The sequence below is a fragment of the Phalangium opilio genome, unplaced genomic scaffold, assembly GCF_054372755.1.
Source record: "Phalangium opilio isolate 3A_F unplaced genomic scaffold, DU_Popi_V2 ptg000075l_1, whole genome shotgun sequence".
NCBI lineage: Eukaryota > Metazoa > Arthropoda > Arachnida > Opiliones > Phalangiidae > Phalangium > Phalangium opilio.
Window position 1 is genome coordinate 2,304,078 of NW_028324184.1, and position 17,185 is coordinate 2,321,262.

Consider the following 17,185-nt stretch of genomic DNA (forward strand, 5'->3'; position numbering starts at 1 on the left):
AACATCATGGTTCCATCAAAATGCTATGAGAAGTGCTGAGCCTGGTAAAATTACTCCTTCAACAATATCACCGAAGCCCTCAACGACTACCACAGTTCCAACCGACATTGTAGTGGAGTCATCACTTGTTCCTACAACTGATTCAGATGAGGATATTTGACCAGTGGAAGTGCCTAAATGTGAAACGAAAACATCTTCCTTCCAGGAAACAGATGCAGGGCTATGGGTAATCCTAACTCCGTTGAGTGCTGGATTCGAAATGGGTCGACATCTTGTCAGAACCATGAAAGCGACCTTTCCAAGACACGCCGAGTGTATAAAGAGGATGGAGAAAGCATTAGAATTCCAAGACAAGATATATTTCCAAAAATGTGTTCAAACGTGAATTACGTAATGGCGATTCAAAAAATGATCGACTTCGATCCAATTGTAAAGGAATTTTCAAGGAAGAAAGTGCGCAAATGTTTCTGACTTTGCGTTGACTTTTTAATTTGTAGACTTTCGTTTGAAGGAAATAATACATATTTTTATTTCTCGATTAATTTGCTTTGAATAGGGGATTAGGGGGCCCAATATACTGCACTGCCCAGGGGCCCATATAGCACTTAAGACGGCCCTGGCCACCGGACGAGAAAAAATTCCCTTTTAAAAATACAGGTACCCGGCCGTCCTTGGTGTCTTAAAGAGCCCAAGCACATTTTGCTCAGATTGATAAGACCTTAGTACTTTACTCCCAAATGGTCTTTGAAATTGTGAATAATCTCATCGAAAGAATATTTTTGAGACCCTACTCCGTCTTTATAGCTGTTCTCGAATGTATGCAAGTGGTCAATCGGTTCTTAAGGTAGTGCCGAAGGAACCGCGTCACCGAATAATTGTGTTAGGTTCTATACGAGGCGTTTCAAATATATCGTGTAGCTCACCTAGGCCCAAGATGCGTACTTTACGTGTGAAGCCTTACCGCTTTTGGTCTTACTGATAATGAAATATGAAACGATTTATTATTGAAAATGTAATGGATACAATTTGTAATATATTGAAAATTACTTAATGTATGGGAAACAAGGGTTTTAAAGAGAAAATGGTGTTAAGGTAAACATCCTTAAGATTTGGCTAGAGCCTTTCGGCAAAATAATGTTGTCGTGGCAAACTATCCAAGACGTTTTCTTTTCTTCTGACTTAATCGTTGCAATAAGTAAATCACGATTTTTTCACATACGCTGAGTGACTGACTACCTTCCTCTGAGAATTGGCCATCATATCCAAAAATTATGATGACATCCGGCTCTTCCAAAATTTTCAGCTTTATACTACCATCATATTCAGTTCATAAGAGTAACGCCAGGGCCAAATGTATCCCAGACAATCGTGAGTTAATTTGGAGTTACGTGTTAACGAATTGCAGTTACTTACATTTTAACTCCGTCACCTAGAAACAAAAAAGAAGAGAGGACATTATAACGCCTTTCAATAACGGCAGTCATATTATTTTCACTTCCAATTTATTTTAGAAGCATATTTATATTGCAATTGACTAAAACCTTAAATATTTTCTTAATAACCATTAGTTTCCACTTTATGATAGGTAAAATCTTCGGAGACGGTTATCTCGATTCTGAGCGCTATTAATTTTGTTTTCCAAACTTGTTGTCTTTAACTTAGTGTAATTTTAGTACTCGGCATGACCGGTTTTTTCAAGTGCTATTGAACAGTACTTTCAATTGTGAGAAGTTTCAGTTTGTTTGCTTTTGAAGGAAAATCCGAGAAGTAGCGTTCAACTCTTTGCAAATATTCTCCTGAATATAAAAGTGATCCTGAACGTCACATTACATACGGTGCTGAAGATAAACGCTTCAAACGTGATCATTGTGACTATACCAGCTCTGAGAACGGTTCTTTGATCAGACATGAACATGATATAACTGCTCTGAGATTGACGTTGTATTGAGTTATAAAATCCGAATATATTAATAAAAACTGTCATTGTAGACAAAGACCGGAAAGTGTAAAAGATAAGTTTAGAAAATTAAACGCCTGAAGAAACAGATATTAAAATTTTCACTTTTGAAGACATGATTATAAAACATCAATTATTTTAAAAAATTCTTATCTTACTTTTTTTCACCAAAATTACTTCAGAACAATATTTTAACAAGTGTTATGCGCATCATTTTAAAAATAGTACGTGTTACATTTTATTTTCTATCAAAAATTTATAATTAGGTAGAGAATTTGGCCCTATAAAGAGTATAAAATGGACAGAAAATCGTTGAGAGCTGATAAAATAAAACCGTATGAAAACTTAACAAAACGTATTCTTCAATTGTAATGTTTTCGAAGTATTAAATATTAACGTGCTGTATAGCTCTCAAAGATCACGATCAATCTACAGATCTTTTCGACACAAATAACTAAAATCACAATGAAAAGGCCTATGCTACTTTCCGCTTCGCAATATTTCCAGTTTTAAAATAAAAAAATTTAAACTCTTCAAGAGAAATCTTTTCAGATATCCAAGTATATCCTAATAGCAAATGTTAGTCGAAAGTAAAACCTTGTATCAAGCTAGTATCCCTTAAATTCTTCTAGGTGCCATTTTTTCTTGAACTACTATTGAGAACAAAATACATGGGTAAATATTGTTGAGAAATATTTTGGGAAAATTAAATTTTGGTGAAAAAAAAGTAAGATAAGAATTTTTTAAAATAATCCATGTTTTATAATCATGTCTTCAAAAGTGAAAATTTGAATATCTGTTTCTTCAGGCGTTTAATTTTCTAAACTTATCTTTTACACTTTCCGGTCTTTGTCTACAATGACAGTTTTTATTAATATCTGTTACTTCAGTCTTCATATAAACTAAAATTGTTTAGAAAACACAGGAGAGAAAAAGCTTTATTACCAGCCGTCGTTAATCCGGCTTAATTATCTGCCGTCGGTAATCTAGCTTAATTACCTGCCGTCGGTAATCCGGCTTAATTACCAGTCGTCGGTATTCCGGCTTAATTACCAGTCGTCGGTAATCCGGTTTAATTACCAGTCGTCGGTAATCTAGCTTAATTACCAGTCGTCGGTAATCTAGCTTAATTACCAGTCGACGGTAATCTAGCTTAATTACCAGTCGTCGGTAATCCGGCTAAATTAGCAGTCGTCGGTAATCTAGCTTAATTATCAGTCGTCGGTAATCTAGCTTAATTACCAGTCGTCGGTAATCCGGCTTATTTAACAGTCGTCGGTAATCCGGCTTATTTAACAGTCGTCGGTAGTCCGGATTAATTACCAGTCTTCGGTAATCTAGCTTAATTACCAGTCTTCGGTAATCTAGCTTAATTACCAGTCTTCGGTAATCTAGCTTAATTACCAGTTGTCGGTAATCCGTCTTAATTACTAGTCGTCGCTAATCTAGATTAATTACCAGTCGACTCTAATCTAGCTTAATTACCAGTCGTCGGTAATACGGCTAAATTACCAGTCGTCGGTAATCTAGCTTAATTACCAGTCGTCGGTAATCTAGCTTAATTACCAGTCGACGGTAATCCGGCTAAATTACCAGTCGTTGGTAATCTAGGTTAATTATCAGTCGTCGGTAATCTAGCTTAATTACCAGTCGTCGGTAATCCGGCTTATTTAACAGTCGTAGGTAGTCCGGATTAATTACCAGTCTTCGGTAATCTAGCTTAATTACCAGTCTTCGGTAATCTAGCTTAATCACCAGTCTTCGGTAATCTAGCTTAATTACCAGTCTTCGGTAATCTAGCTTAATTACCAGTTGTCGGTAATCCGTCTTAATTACCAGTCGTCGGTAATCTAGCTTAATTACCAGTCGTCGGTAATCTAGCTTAATTACCAGTCGTCGGTAATCTAGCTTAATTACCAGTCGTCGGTAATCTAGCTTAATTACCAGTCGTCGGTAATCTAGCTTAATTACCAGTCGTCGGTAATCTAGCTTAATTACCAGTCGTCGGTAATCTAGCTTAATTACCAGTCGTCGGTAATCTAGCTTAATTTCCAGTCGTCGGCAATCTAGCTTAATTTCGGTAATCCGTCTTAATTACTAGTCGTCGGTAATCTAGATTAATTACCAGTCGACTCTAATCAAGCTTAATTACCAGTCGTTGGTAATACGGCTAAATTACCAGTCGTCGGTAATACGGCTAAATTACCAGTCGTCGGTAATACGGCTAAATTACCAGTCGTCGGTAATACGGCTAAATTACCAGTCGTCGGTAATACGGCTAAATTACCAGTCGTCGGTAATACGGCTAAATTACCAGTCGTCGGTAATCTAGCTTAATTACCAGTCGTCGGTAATCTAGCTTAAATACCAGTCGTCGGTAATCTAGCTTAATTACCAGTCGTCGGTAATCTAGCTTAATTACCAGTCGTCGGTAATCTAGCTTAGTTACCAGTCGTCGGTAATCTAGCTTAGTTACCAGTCGTCGGTAATCTAGCTTAGTTACCAGTCGTCGGTAATCTAGCTTAGTTACCAGTCGTCGGTAATCTAGCTTAGTTACCAGTCGTCGGTAATCTAGCTTAGTTACCAGTCGTCGGTAATCTAACTTAGTTACCAGTCGTCGGTAATCTAGCTTAATTACCAGTCGTCGGTAATCTAGCTTAATTACCAGTCGTCGGTAATCTAGCTTAATTACCAGTCGTCGGTAATCTAGCTTAATTACCAGTCGTCGGTAATCTAGCTTAATTACCAGTCGTCGGTAATCTAGCTTAATTACCAGTCGTCGTTAATTTAGCTTAATTACCAGTCGTCGTTAATCTAGCTTAATTACCAGCGGTCGGTAATCTTGTTAAATCACATTGTTAGTTACTGTCCCAAAGGCAGTTTGTAACTTAGTATATTAGTGTGGGGGTCCTTTCCCAACTCAACTTGTTAGCTCACACAAGGCAAGGTCCCCTTGTTTTTCAAGCACCGCGAAAATTGAACCAAATAGCTTTGAACGTGCTAACATCGTAAACTGACTCTTTACAGGGAATATCCTTGCTAAAATATCGCAGATTGGAATGGTTTTAAAAATTTTAGGTTAAACACACTTAATTATAGTTAATGAAAATCGCACAGCGCCAAGTAAAATGTTGTACCTTTCATTTAAAACCGTTTTCAAGCCTAACAAATGTATAGTTATGTCTATAAGTGCCTGGACAAAATAGCTGTTTGCGAAAAAAATCCCATGTTATTTCTATGGGAAATTTCCAGTTTTAATGGATCTCTTTGAAATTTTAACCACATATTCAGGGCCAGAATTGTAGTTCTGTGGATTTTTTTCAAAACAGTTAATACAATACATAAAAAGTTACATCCAAACAAAAAACTCTCCTTATACATTAAGAGCAGTATGAAGTCTTATCTAAGAGAGCTACCGCTCTCATAGAATTTTTTTTCTTCCAAAAATCTCGAATGTGGGAGACACGGACTTCCTGCCGGAAAATCAGTGTGTTCAGTTTTTGGACCAAATTCCGCTTTAAACGTAGATGAAAACTTTAAACTTAGATGAAAACTAATCTTGGGCCAAAAGCCGCTAATCGATGCTCACTTTCAGTCGTTGTGGTTGTAACATGTGTTGGACAAAACGTTCACACCTTTTATGTTATTTTTAAGATTCTACATACTTTGAACTGTAGCACTAAACGACCTTTCATCCTTTTGAATAATGAAACAAACCCTTAAAATACCCCGTTTTTCCAAGGGTCTTCACTCTTTTCTTATCATCGCTGGTGCTTATTTCGAGCAAAAATACTTTGACAGAACGAAATTAATAAATTGGTAACTTGTCTTTACGCAGCGTCACCTAGCATTTGATTCCCTCAAAATCAGCTGAAAGTTAAAAGTACAACCTTTCAGGTTTCGAGCCAAGGTTTCTTCTCGCCAGTTAAGTTAATCTTCATTCCCTTTTTATGATATGCGTGTTTATTTACCAGCAAACGCCTTGAACAACACTGTTTCAACACGCCTTTTTTTTCTGTATCACCGCGTTTTCGTACGCATTACCTTTTTCCATGAAGTTCAATTGAATATCATTTTATTTTTGATGATAAATTGTAAATGATGTTAGTGGTTTCTATGTTTTCTATGGGAAAATTGAACAAGAAACGTACAGCGGGGCACAAATATTCAACTGAATATAAAAGAGGCCTACAACGTCGCGTATGAAAGGGTAACGAAGAAAAACTCTTCAACTGTGATCAGTGTGAATATGCGTGCACGCAGAAGAGTAAATTGATCACACCTCAACGCATTCATAGCGGTGAAAAACCGTTCAAATGTCATCAGTGTGACTTTGCAAGTAGGCAGAAGAATGTTTTGATCATACACAAACACATCAGACATGAACCTATTCGCTAGCGAAAACTACGTAGACGCCACCTATCCACACTGCGTGGAACTATATAGTGTTGATCAGAATAAATCGGTTGTCGCGAATTCGCCATTGCCAGCTTTCCGCGTTATTAATGCACTGAAACTATGGAATCTCAAATAGCTATGCCATCATCAATGGGAGTGTGAAAAGGAAAATCAAGTGGTTTTTCATCTATTCTGCCTAGTGAACTACATCCGTATGGTTTAAAATCATGGATGGTAGTAATCGTGTGAGTAATTTGATCATACACAAACGCATTCACAATCGTATTGACAGTGCTGAAAAACCTTTCAAATGTGATCAGTGTGATTATACCTGCACAATGAAGAATCATTTGATCTGTCATCAACGCATTCACAGTGGCGAAAAACCCTTCAAATGTGATCATTGTGACTTTGGATGCACTCAGAAGAGTAGTTTGATTGCACATAATCACATTCATAGCGGTGATAAGTCCTCCATAGGTACACATCGGGTGGTTTAACAAAGTTTCTTTAGATAATGTAATGTGCACATTAATGTTTAATTACAATTGTCTCTGCAAAGATTTAACGGTTCGGGCTGGATCGAAAGTAAAATGCACACTAGCTGAACATTTAAAGGCATAAAGCAGACTGTACGTTGTCTCTAAATAGTGACTCTGACGGTTCTACAGGTTTAAATAATCGAATCAGGGGGAAAGCTTCCATTCCCCCTCCCTGATCGAACCCGGTGACATCACTGCAAATATATTCAACAGTCAGATTTGTTCACCTCCTAGATTCACGTGGGATATCATTCAAACAAATAATATAGAATTTGTTTTATAAGCATATTTTTATTACCTTTCAAGATCAAGTTTTTCGAAACCGCTGTTTCGACTCGCACATGGATAAATTTCTGTTTCTAAACTCGTTTTCTTTGATAATACATTCAAAGTGTGATTAGTGTGACTATGCTAGTACCCGTAAGAGTACTTTAATCTAGGACTGTTCTTGAGCCGATCTGAGCGAGCTTTTTAAAAGCTCGGCTCGGCTCGAGTCAAAAAAAATGGCGGCTCGGCTCTTGGCTCGGCTCGAAAATGATCGAGCCGAGCCGAGCCGAGCCGAGCTGGCTCGATTAATATATACATGTTTAAAAAAGATTGCTACTACCAACATCAAACTTGAGAACGACTATAAATACTATCCCATGTTTAGGAATATAGTGGTTCAGTAAAACCCGCTCTTTAAAATATGCTTAAGGTTAGAGACGAGAGATTTTTCCCACGCTTTATTTCATGTAAAAATGCAACGGAACGCTATTGGTGGAGAGAATAAAGACTAAAAGGAAAGCACTATATCAGTGACTAAGCTCGCGAGCCGGCTCGTGTGTCGTAGTGGCTCGATGCCTGTCGGCTCGGCTCGGCTCGACCATAAAAAAGCTCGCTCGTTACTTAATCGAGCCGCAAAAGTGCCGGCTCGGCTCGCTCGTCACGAGCCCGAGCTGGATCGAGCTCGTGAACAGTCCTACTTTAATCGCACATCAAGGCATTCATAGCGGTGAAAAACCCTTCAAATGTCATCAGTGTGATTTTCCAGCACATTGAAGAATAATTTGATCAATCATAAACGCATTCACAGTGGCGAAAGGCCATTCAAATGTGATCAGTGTGATTATGTCAGCCCGCAAAAGAATATTTTGATCAGACATCAACGCAACAATCACAATATATATAATATTGAGTATAACCTTTTACTTAACTATAATTAACAATATTTGATATAACAAATGGTATATCAGTAATGATATCTTCGCTATTAAAGTAACAGGCGGCTCCATTATCACCCCTAGCATGCTGGCTAATCTTCTGGACACGAATTTTACCTTGCCAAAGGCAGGAACCAATCAGACCTAATGCACAAGGTCCCATTGGTCCCTGCCTTTGGTTTAACTAGCCTTTGTCAAGCTTAGCCAACGTGTAGCAGAAAAGGCATCTTTCAGGGGCATCAACGGAGCCGCCCTTTGCTTTAAAGAAGAACGCCTAATTGAATTACTGTGAGGTCGTAGACCTCGGTAGCTCAGTTGGTTAGAGCGTGGGACGGTAACCCAGAGGTCGTTGTCATCTTTTCACCTCGGGGTGGTACACATAATAACATCATCCCCAACCGGGAATTAGAATGGCAGAGTTAACACTGTTAACTAAAAATTCAATTTGAATGATATTTTTACCACAATAATTGACTAATATGTTTTTTCTTTGAATATTAATTTGCTTCTTTAATAACTTCATCGTTGTCATCACTTCTTGTGCTAGTCGGTCTCAGCAGAAACAGGAGATTGCAAAATTATCGCTAAGCTTAACTTTACCGTTGCTTGTGTTTTTTCACTACTTTGTAGGTGTTATCATGCACCTACGGAAGTTTAATGGCAGAATATGGCTGTTCATATTGCCACGTTTATTTTATTATACGTTTATTATGGGAAAGTTTGTATTCAGTTTTACGCAAATTTCTAATGTGGGATGAAGTTTCTTATTTGAATCATACTGTATATACATATATATTTGAGAACGTTGTTTGTTTGTTCTTTATGGCATACACAGTCACAAATAGTTAATTTCCAAATTCGACCAGGCTGCAGGGTTGAAATCAGTAACACTAGGAACTCAAAAATCTTCCACGTTCCCAACGCGTATATTAGGTTTTGGAAACCGCTGTTTCGACTCGGACATGGATTATTTTTGTTTAGGAACTTGTTTTTTTTTGTCTTTGTGTCTTTTTAAGCCTAAGCATAACCTTTCCTTTGAACAGTACAATGTTTTTGAAGCGTGTTGTATGATATCATTTGAGGTTTTAATTTATTTCTTTTCTGTAGGAAAATCCAAGAAAAAATGTTCAACTCGATACAAATATTCACCTGAATATGAAAGGGATCTTGAACTTGACATTCGAAAGGATACCAAAGAAAAACGCTTCAAATGTGATCAGTGTGATTATGCAAGTACGTGGAAGAGTGATTTGATCACACATGAACGCATCCACAGTGGTGAAAAACGCTTCAAATGTGATCAGTGTGACTATGCAAGTACGTGGAAGAATTGTTTGTTCAGACATCAACGCATTCACAATGGTGAAAAACCCTTCAAATGTAATCAGTGTGACAAAGCGTACACGGCGAAGGATAATTTGATCGCTCATCAACGCATTCACAGTGGTGAAAAACCCTTCAAATGTAATCAGTGTGACTATGCAAGTACGCAGAAGAATGTTTTGATCATACACGAACGCATTCATAGCGGTGAAAAACCCTTCAAATGTAATCAGTGTGACTATGCAAGTACGCGGAAGAATGTTTTGAACATACATGAACGCATTCATAGCGGTGAAAAACCCTTCAAATGTAATCAGTGTGACTATGCAAGTACGCGGAAGAATGTTTTGAACATACATGAACGCATTCATAACGGTGAAAAACCCTTCAAATGTAATCAGTGTGACTATGCAAGTACGCGGAAGAATGTGTTGATCGCACATGAACGCATTCATAGCGGTGAAAAACCCTTCAAATGTAATCAGTGTGACTATGCAAGTACGCGGAAGAATGTTTTGATCATACATGAACGCATTCATAGCGGTGAAAAACCCTTCAAATGTAATCAGTGTGACTATGCAAGTGCGAGGAAGAACGATTTGATCGCTCATCAACGCATTCACAGTGTTGAAAAACCCTTCAAATGTGATCAGTGTGAATATGCGTGCACGCGGAAGAATAAATTGATCACTCATCAACGCATTCACAGTTTTGAAAAACGCTTCAAATGTGATCAGTGTGATTACTTTTTCACACGGAATGATGATTTGTTCAGACATCAACGGATCCACATAAGGTTACCCACAGTTCGGTTCAAATCGGTTTTGGACTAAAACTGAAACTGAACTGAAACTTTTCAGTTAAGATTTTCAAGAACTGAAACTGAACTGAAATTATCAGTTCGGTTCAGCCAGGAAACAAAACTGATCAGTTCAGTTTACAGTTATAACTGAACTGAACCGAAAACCCCTTCAGAGTTTATCAAGAAGAAAAATACGGTGTCAGAGACCCAAAATACCCAGATTGTAACTGTTAACCGCTAACATTTTCTACTACTACTAAGTATTTAGGAATCGTGAAGTGCCATACCTTAAGACAGTGATGTCCAACTACGGGCCCGCGGGCCACTTGTGGCCCGCCCGGTTCTATAATTTGGCCCCAGTTGAGTGAAAAATTTAATGGTATTAATTGCCCGCCGAGGTAATTCTACGGGCCCACCTATAAGTTCTGATGGCTCACCATAGGATGAATGAGAATCGGTATTGAGACAATAAATAATTTTTGACGAAGAAGCTTTTACTAAAATAGCTATATTTAGAAATTCGATATACAACTACTGTCACCAGATGGTGGTGTGCTGTGCTACTAATTTCACACCTTTCTTACTCGCCTAAAACAACTTATTTCCAGCCCGTTTTGGTCCGATTTTCAAGGCTCAGTTTTAGTTCTGTTTCGTTGAGACTGAAACAATTTTAAGTTAAAACTTGGGTTCAAGTTCCCAAATGAGAAAGCCTAGCGAGAGTTATCGCGTTTTTCAAGAAAAATGGACGTACAACTACTTTTTTGTTTCTGTTCAAGGTAGGCCAGTTTGCTTAATATGCAAGGATTCTGATGCTGTAGTGAAAGAATGCAATATTAAGAGATAAATAATTAAACAATAGAAAAGTCAGGTTTCTCACTAAAAATGGTAAAAACAATTGTAAAATTTAAAAAAAAAATGAAAATAGGTGAATTTTCATTGTGTGGCCCCAGGGCCGGATTAGCAAGATTTTGGGCCCTAAGCAAGGCCTTAGTTCCGGGCCCCCAGCCCCCCAACAGACCAGTTTAAGAGAATCTAAGAGACAAACTATTTTTTATATTTTTTTTACTTAACACTTGACTGCATATTTAAATTTCTTTTTGAAATCAATAGTTAAATTCCTTTCTTTCTAACTCAAGAAATTTAAAAATTATCTGTTCATAGTCTATGAAGTCGTTTAGTAAATCCTTTTCAATATATATCAAAGATAAAGAACTTAATTTTTCCTGGGCTCATGTGGTTCTTAAGTAGTTTTTCACTCTTTTTAAAGCTGAAAAGGATCTCTCGCCTCTTGCATTGCAAACACAAGTAAATTCTCTAAACAATTTCTAAGTTTGGAAAAGTTGAAATGATATTATTGGTACGATTGAAGGAATGAAAGAATTCTGGGTTTTTGCTTTCTTCATTCTTCACGAAATGCTTGAAATGTAGCAGTTCGTTTTCAAGCTCTTCAAAATTTAAATCATTGCAATACGTTTCTGCCAATTCTTGGAAATCTCCAGAGAAAGATTCATCGGAGGCATTAATGTTACAAATAGGTTTGAACTTTTCATCAGTGTCCTTGTTAACTTTAGATTGTTTTTTTAGTATTTGTCATTAGATTGTCACACCAGACGTAAAACGCTTTTATTTTGAAAGCTTCCCGTCCACTCGGTGTGTTATCATCGTTTTTAGCCACATCGTATGATGTACATCAACGATGAGGCTCTTAGTTTGGCCTGCCCTGTTGTACTCGTCCTCGTACTAGTACTAGTACCAGTAGACGTGAAAGAGTAGCGCGTTTGGCAGTATAGAATTTTTCGTTCGTCATTTAAGGGAGAGTGAATGGGACAGAATTTTGGTGATGTGATTTTTACGTTCGTGTATTTTAAGAAGATGGGATTATAATAGTAAGCATTGCATTTAATTGTACCAGTAAGGTTAAGCATTTTGCATTGTGTTTTACGATTGCTCGACATCTTTAAACGAGAAAGAGGATTATGGTGTTATCTTAATTAAAATGGAAGGTTTAATACTCCCTTTAAATTTCCTGTCACCCGTCGGCAATAAGGATTTCACGCTTTCAATCCCGCTCCCCTATTTCAAAATCCAAAGAAATCGAGGGGAATTTTTAAAAAGCAAAAGGAAGTATATTCCGACGTTATATTTAGAACGGTCTTAAGGAGATGTTTATTATTAGAAGTTACGTGTATTTCTCCACAAATCGAGAAGAATTTTAAAAGAAAGTACTAGCTTGTGGCCCTAAATATTACAATTATAACGTAGGTAAATTTATTAAAGTGAGGATTAAGGGTTATTATTTTTGTTAGGGCATCGAGGGGTTATTCACTCTCATTTTCTGTACTTCTTTTAACGGGCATTTATGGGCATTTCGTTTAACCACTGTTAAAGGATGCTCATCGTGGGGGTACTCACGTTTTCCGTTCGTGTCACACTATTATAATTATAAAAGAAGTAAAAAAATTAAGTAATCATTTTAAAACAGTTAAGGTAGCGCATCGAGGTCTATCCACTCAAATTTTCTGTCAAGTACGGTATGATGTGGCTACTATTACGAGTCCAACCCTTGGGTCGCCTTGTTCTTTCCATGACGGTCAGTAACAACACGAATTCAAAATGAAATTTCTTTCTCCGAGGATTGCGACTTCTCAAAATACATTTCCATTGAATTTTCAAGTTTCTTTTCGTCTTTTTCTTTCTTCCTTTATAAATTGCCTTAATGTTTTTGGGTAACGGGTTTTTCAACATAAAGCTGCCGTTACATCTCACATGGCTTTTCCATGGTGTCAGTGACGTTATTTTTCGGTAGAGAAAGAGGGGGGAATATATTTGTTGGTTTTTCATTTTCTCAATTTTTGAAAACTGGCTGATTACGGGCCCCTCAGATATCCGGGCCCTAGGCAATTGCCTAACTTGCCTAATGGTTAATCCGGCCCTGTGTGGCCCGCTTGATGGTTTCTAATTTTGAATTTGGCCCTTCGTGAATAAAGGTTGGACATCCCTGCCTTAAGAGTAATGTTTATTTCACTAACTACTAACTACTAAATATTAACATTGAAAAATTTAACTTTGACTAATTAACTAATTATGATACCCTACTAATTATTGGTATTCTTTTAGCATGTGTCTCTCTGCAGAGGGTCCCAGCTAATCAGGGGCCTGTAATAATCATACAGCATGCAATACTAAACGATGCCAGTTTTTTATTGTTATACTTATGTTTGCGGGAACGTATTGATATCGTTTCTCGCGATAGATCGAAAGAGTACTTAACTATCTCTTCAGTTCAGTTTTTATCAGTTCAGTTTAAGAAATAAACCGAACCGAACTGAAAACTGATCAGTTTGGAGATGTGCAAACTGAAACTGAAATGAAGCCATCAAAATGAACTGTGGGAAACCTTAGATCCACAGTGGTGAAAAACTCTTCAACTGTGATCAGTGTGCAGAAGAAAAATTTGATCAATCATCAACGCATTCACAGTGGTGAAAGACCCTTCAAATGTGATCAGTGTGATTATGCCTGTACGCCGAAGAATAATTTGATCAAACATGAACGCATTCATAGCGGTGAAAAACCCTTCAAATTTGATCATTGTGATTATGCAAGTAGGCGGTTGTTTCATTTGATAGTACATAAACGCATTCACAGTGGTGAAAAACCTTTCAAATGTTATCAGTGTGACTATACCAGCACAATGAAGAGTAATTTGATCAGACATCAACGTTATAATCACATGGACTAATTAAGTGGATTGTATTTAAGCATAATCAGCAATTTAGAACTTTTAAAGAACCATTTCAAAATGTGTTAATTGCGCAACGCGTTTTCATTTTCGCTTCACACATTACTGTTCTTTACCTCTGTAGTAGATACTCACTAAGAAAAAAGTTTGAGTTCGTTGAAAAATGGTAAAAACCTATCGTTACGGGCTATATGATATTACAAAATTGTGGAATGTGTCTAGCCTAACGTCTTAACGGGAAACTGGTAATGATACTATGTGTTTGTGTTAGTTATTTTTAAAACCTTCACGAACAATATTGAATATAACCATGAATTTCTTCATTAACAATATTTAATATTACAAATGGAATTTCGGTAATGATATATTCGCTATTAAAGCATGAAATTTTTAACACAATAATTGATTAATATGTTTTTGCTTTGAATCTTGATTTGCTTATTTAATAACTTCATCGTTGTCATCACTTCTTGTGCTAGTTGGTCTCAGCAGAAACAGGAGATTGCAAAATTATCGCTAAGCTTAACTTTACCGTTGCTTGTGTTTTTTCACTATTTTGTAGGCGTTATCATGCACCTACGGAGGTTTAATGGCAGAATATGGCTGTTCATATTGTCACGTATATTTTATTGTACGTTTATTATGGGAAAGTTCGCATTCTGTATAAGACTGTATTACGCAAAGTTCTAACGTGGAATGAAGTTTGTACTTTATGACATACACAGTCACATTTAGTTAATTTCCGAACGTGACCAAGCTGCAGGGTTGATATCAGTAACACCTGGAATTCAAAGATCTTCAACTCGCCATTTACTGGGCCCTTCTGATTGAAATAAAGGGGAAGAGATGTAGAAACACTCACCGCTGACGTCACATTTAATGCATTTGATGTTAGAAGCTAAGTGACATATACGTAGCTATAGACCCGATTGTAAACAAGTTATCTTTGCATTGTGTGAACGATTAAACAAAGGATGACTAGCCAATGAAACGCAAGGAAGGAGGAGCGTGCGATTTAGCAAAGTTTTAAGCCCTTACTCTTACTGTCAATCAGATATTAGTATAGAGTCTATGTCCTCTTAAAGATCCCAAGTGTAAGAAATCTTGCGTTGTGTCTAAATAGTTCTTTAAGTTTAACTAATCTAATCCTCCTTGATCGAAACCGGTGATGACGTCACTTCAAATATATTCAACAGTCATAGATTTGTGGACCCCCTAGGTTTACGTGGAATATAAAGCAATTAAATAAATATAGAATCTGTTTTATAAGTCTATTTTTAATACCTTACAGTTTTTTTTTATTACTTTTTTTTCACGTTCTCAAAGTATGTATTAGGTTAGGTAAGGTCAAGTCTTTGGAGACCGCTGTTCGACTCGGACATTGATTATTTTTGTTTACGAACTTGTTTTCTTTGTCTTTGTGTCTCTTTAAGCCTAAGCATAAGCTGTTTTACCAATTGCTTTTGAACAGTACAATGTTTTTTGAAGCTTTGTTATGATATCATTTGAGGTTTTAATTTATTTCCTTTCTGTAGGAAAATCCAAGAAAAAATGTTCAACTCGATACAAATATTCACCTAAATACGAAAGGGATCTTGAACTTGACATTCGAAAGGATACCAAAGAAAAACGCTTCAAATGCGGTCAGTGTGACTATGCTAGTACGCGGAAGGATGATTTGATCAGACATCAAGGCATTCACAGTGGTGAAAAACCCTTCAAATGTGATCAGTGTGACAATGCGTACTCGCGGAAGAATAATTTGATCACTCATCAACGCATTCACAGTGGTGAAAAACCCTTCAAATGTGATCAGTGTGACTATGCATGTACGCGGAAGAATGTTTTGATCATACATGAACGCATCCACAGTGGTGAAAAACCCTTCAAATGTGATCAGTGTGACAATGCTTACTCACAGAAGAATAATTTGATCACTCATCAACGCACTCACAGTGGTGAAAAACGCTTCAAATGTAATCAATGTGACTATGCAAGTGCGAGGAAGAATGGTTTGTTCAGACATCAACGCATTCACAGTGGTGAAAAACCCTTCAAATGTAATCAGTGTGGAAATGCGTACACGCAGAAGAATGGTTTGTTCAGACATCAACGTATTCACAGTGGTGAAAAACCGTTCAAATGTAATCAGTGTGACAATGCGTACACGCAGAAGAATAATTTGATGGCTCATCAACGCATTCACAGTGGTGAAAAACCCTTCAAATGTGATCATTGTGAGTATGCGTGCGTGCAGAAGAATAATTTGATGGCTCATCAACGCATTCACAGTGGTGAAAAACCCTTCAAATGTGATCAGTGTGATTATGGCAGCGCATGGAAGAGCCATTTAATCCGACATCAACGTAGTAATCACTAGGAATAATAAAATGGATTATAGTTAAGAGTACTTAGCAAACTTGGAAAGAACGTTTAATAAATGTATTGTATTACAAAATGTTTTCATTTTCTGAATAAATATTACTTTTCTTTTCAATTGTATTAGGTAATTCATATAGACATAGAGCCTGTATGGTTGTGTGCTTTAAATATACCGCAGTATATTAAAATGGCGGCCGGAACTAACCAAATATCTTAACGGGCAACGCCGAACCTTTTTGTCCACATCGTATGATGAACATTAGAGAGCTGCATTTCAGTTTCAAACGTTACCATTTCCATAGCATTTTTGTTCATATTTTTGTTTACCAATTCCACCCATATTTTTCGTCAACCTCCCCATCCGTTACCGATCCGTGGTTTCCAAATACCAACCATTCCTATTCCCAATTAAGATAGGTTATTGCAGTTCCAACCATTACCGAAATGAACAATAGCAGAAAACCAGTTCCCTACCATAGTGTCCGAAAGAATATAACCCTTGAGCGTCTTGATTTGGCCCAAAATTACCACTGCAATACATGTTCTTCATCGGGAGTTTTTAGTAAAAATAAGGAGGCTGAACAACTGTAGAAAAATTTGACTTGACTGAGGGACTCTTGTTCGTCTGTCGCTAAGTAGCATGAATCACTTCCCAAAATATCTATTCCGAAAATTTGGCGCAAAAACTTACCATGGACCGATTGACAGCTATAATAGCCGTGAATCTCGTGTGCTAAAGTAATAGGAATACGAGCTAGAAGACGGTACTGTGAGCTTAGCTAGCTAGTAACTAGGCTACAACAAACTGAGTGAGATGAGTAGTAGTGGCATCTATAT

At 37.2% G+C, this 17,185-nt stretch overlaps 3 protein-coding genes across 4 annotated transcripts; 2 read left to right on the forward strand and 1 right to left on the reverse strand.

Moving 5' to 3' along the window:
* Positions 1-644: 644 nt before the first annotated feature.
* On the reverse strand, positions 645-7,017 carry LOC149658765 (uncharacterized). 2 transcript variants are annotated; one of them, XR_016369923.1, is made up of 4 exons: positions 6,687-7,017; positions 1,414-1,429; positions 1,048-1,310; positions 645-975 (listed from the first exon to the last, which is right to left on the reverse strand). XR_016369923.1 is itself a non-coding variant. In XM_089844390.1 (3 exons), exons 1-3 carry the CDS (start codon positions 6,841-6,843, stop codon positions 1,151-1,153), a joined length of 333 nt encoding a protein of 110 aa, XP_089700516.1. In that variant the 5' UTR covers positions 6,844-7,017; the 3' UTR covers positions 647-1,150. The 2 variants fall into 2 exon arrangements, 1 of the variants encoding a protein (XP_089700516.1); XM_089844390.1 differs by having other exon boundaries at positions 647-1,310.
* Positions 7,018-9,130: 2,113 nt separating this feature from the next.
* Positions 9,131-14,368, forward strand: LOC149658766 (uncharacterized). Its single transcript, XM_089844395.1, has 2 exons — positions 9,131-10,681; positions 10,741-14,368. Exon 1 carries the CDS (start codon positions 9,167-9,169, stop codon positions 10,253-10,255), a length of 1,089 nt encoding a protein of 362 aa, XP_089700521.1. The 5' UTR covers positions 9,131-9,166; the 3' UTR covers positions 10,256-10,681; positions 10,741-14,368.
* Positions 10,917-16,648, forward strand: LOC149658767 (uncharacterized). Its single transcript, XM_089844396.1, has 2 exons — positions 10,917-11,000; positions 15,502-16,648. Exons 1-2 carry the CDS (start codon positions 10,925-10,927, stop codon positions 16,344-16,346), a joined length of 921 nt encoding a protein of 306 aa, XP_089700522.1. The 5' UTR covers positions 10,917-10,924; the 3' UTR covers positions 16,347-16,648.
* Positions 16,649-17,185: the final 537 nt, after the last annotated feature.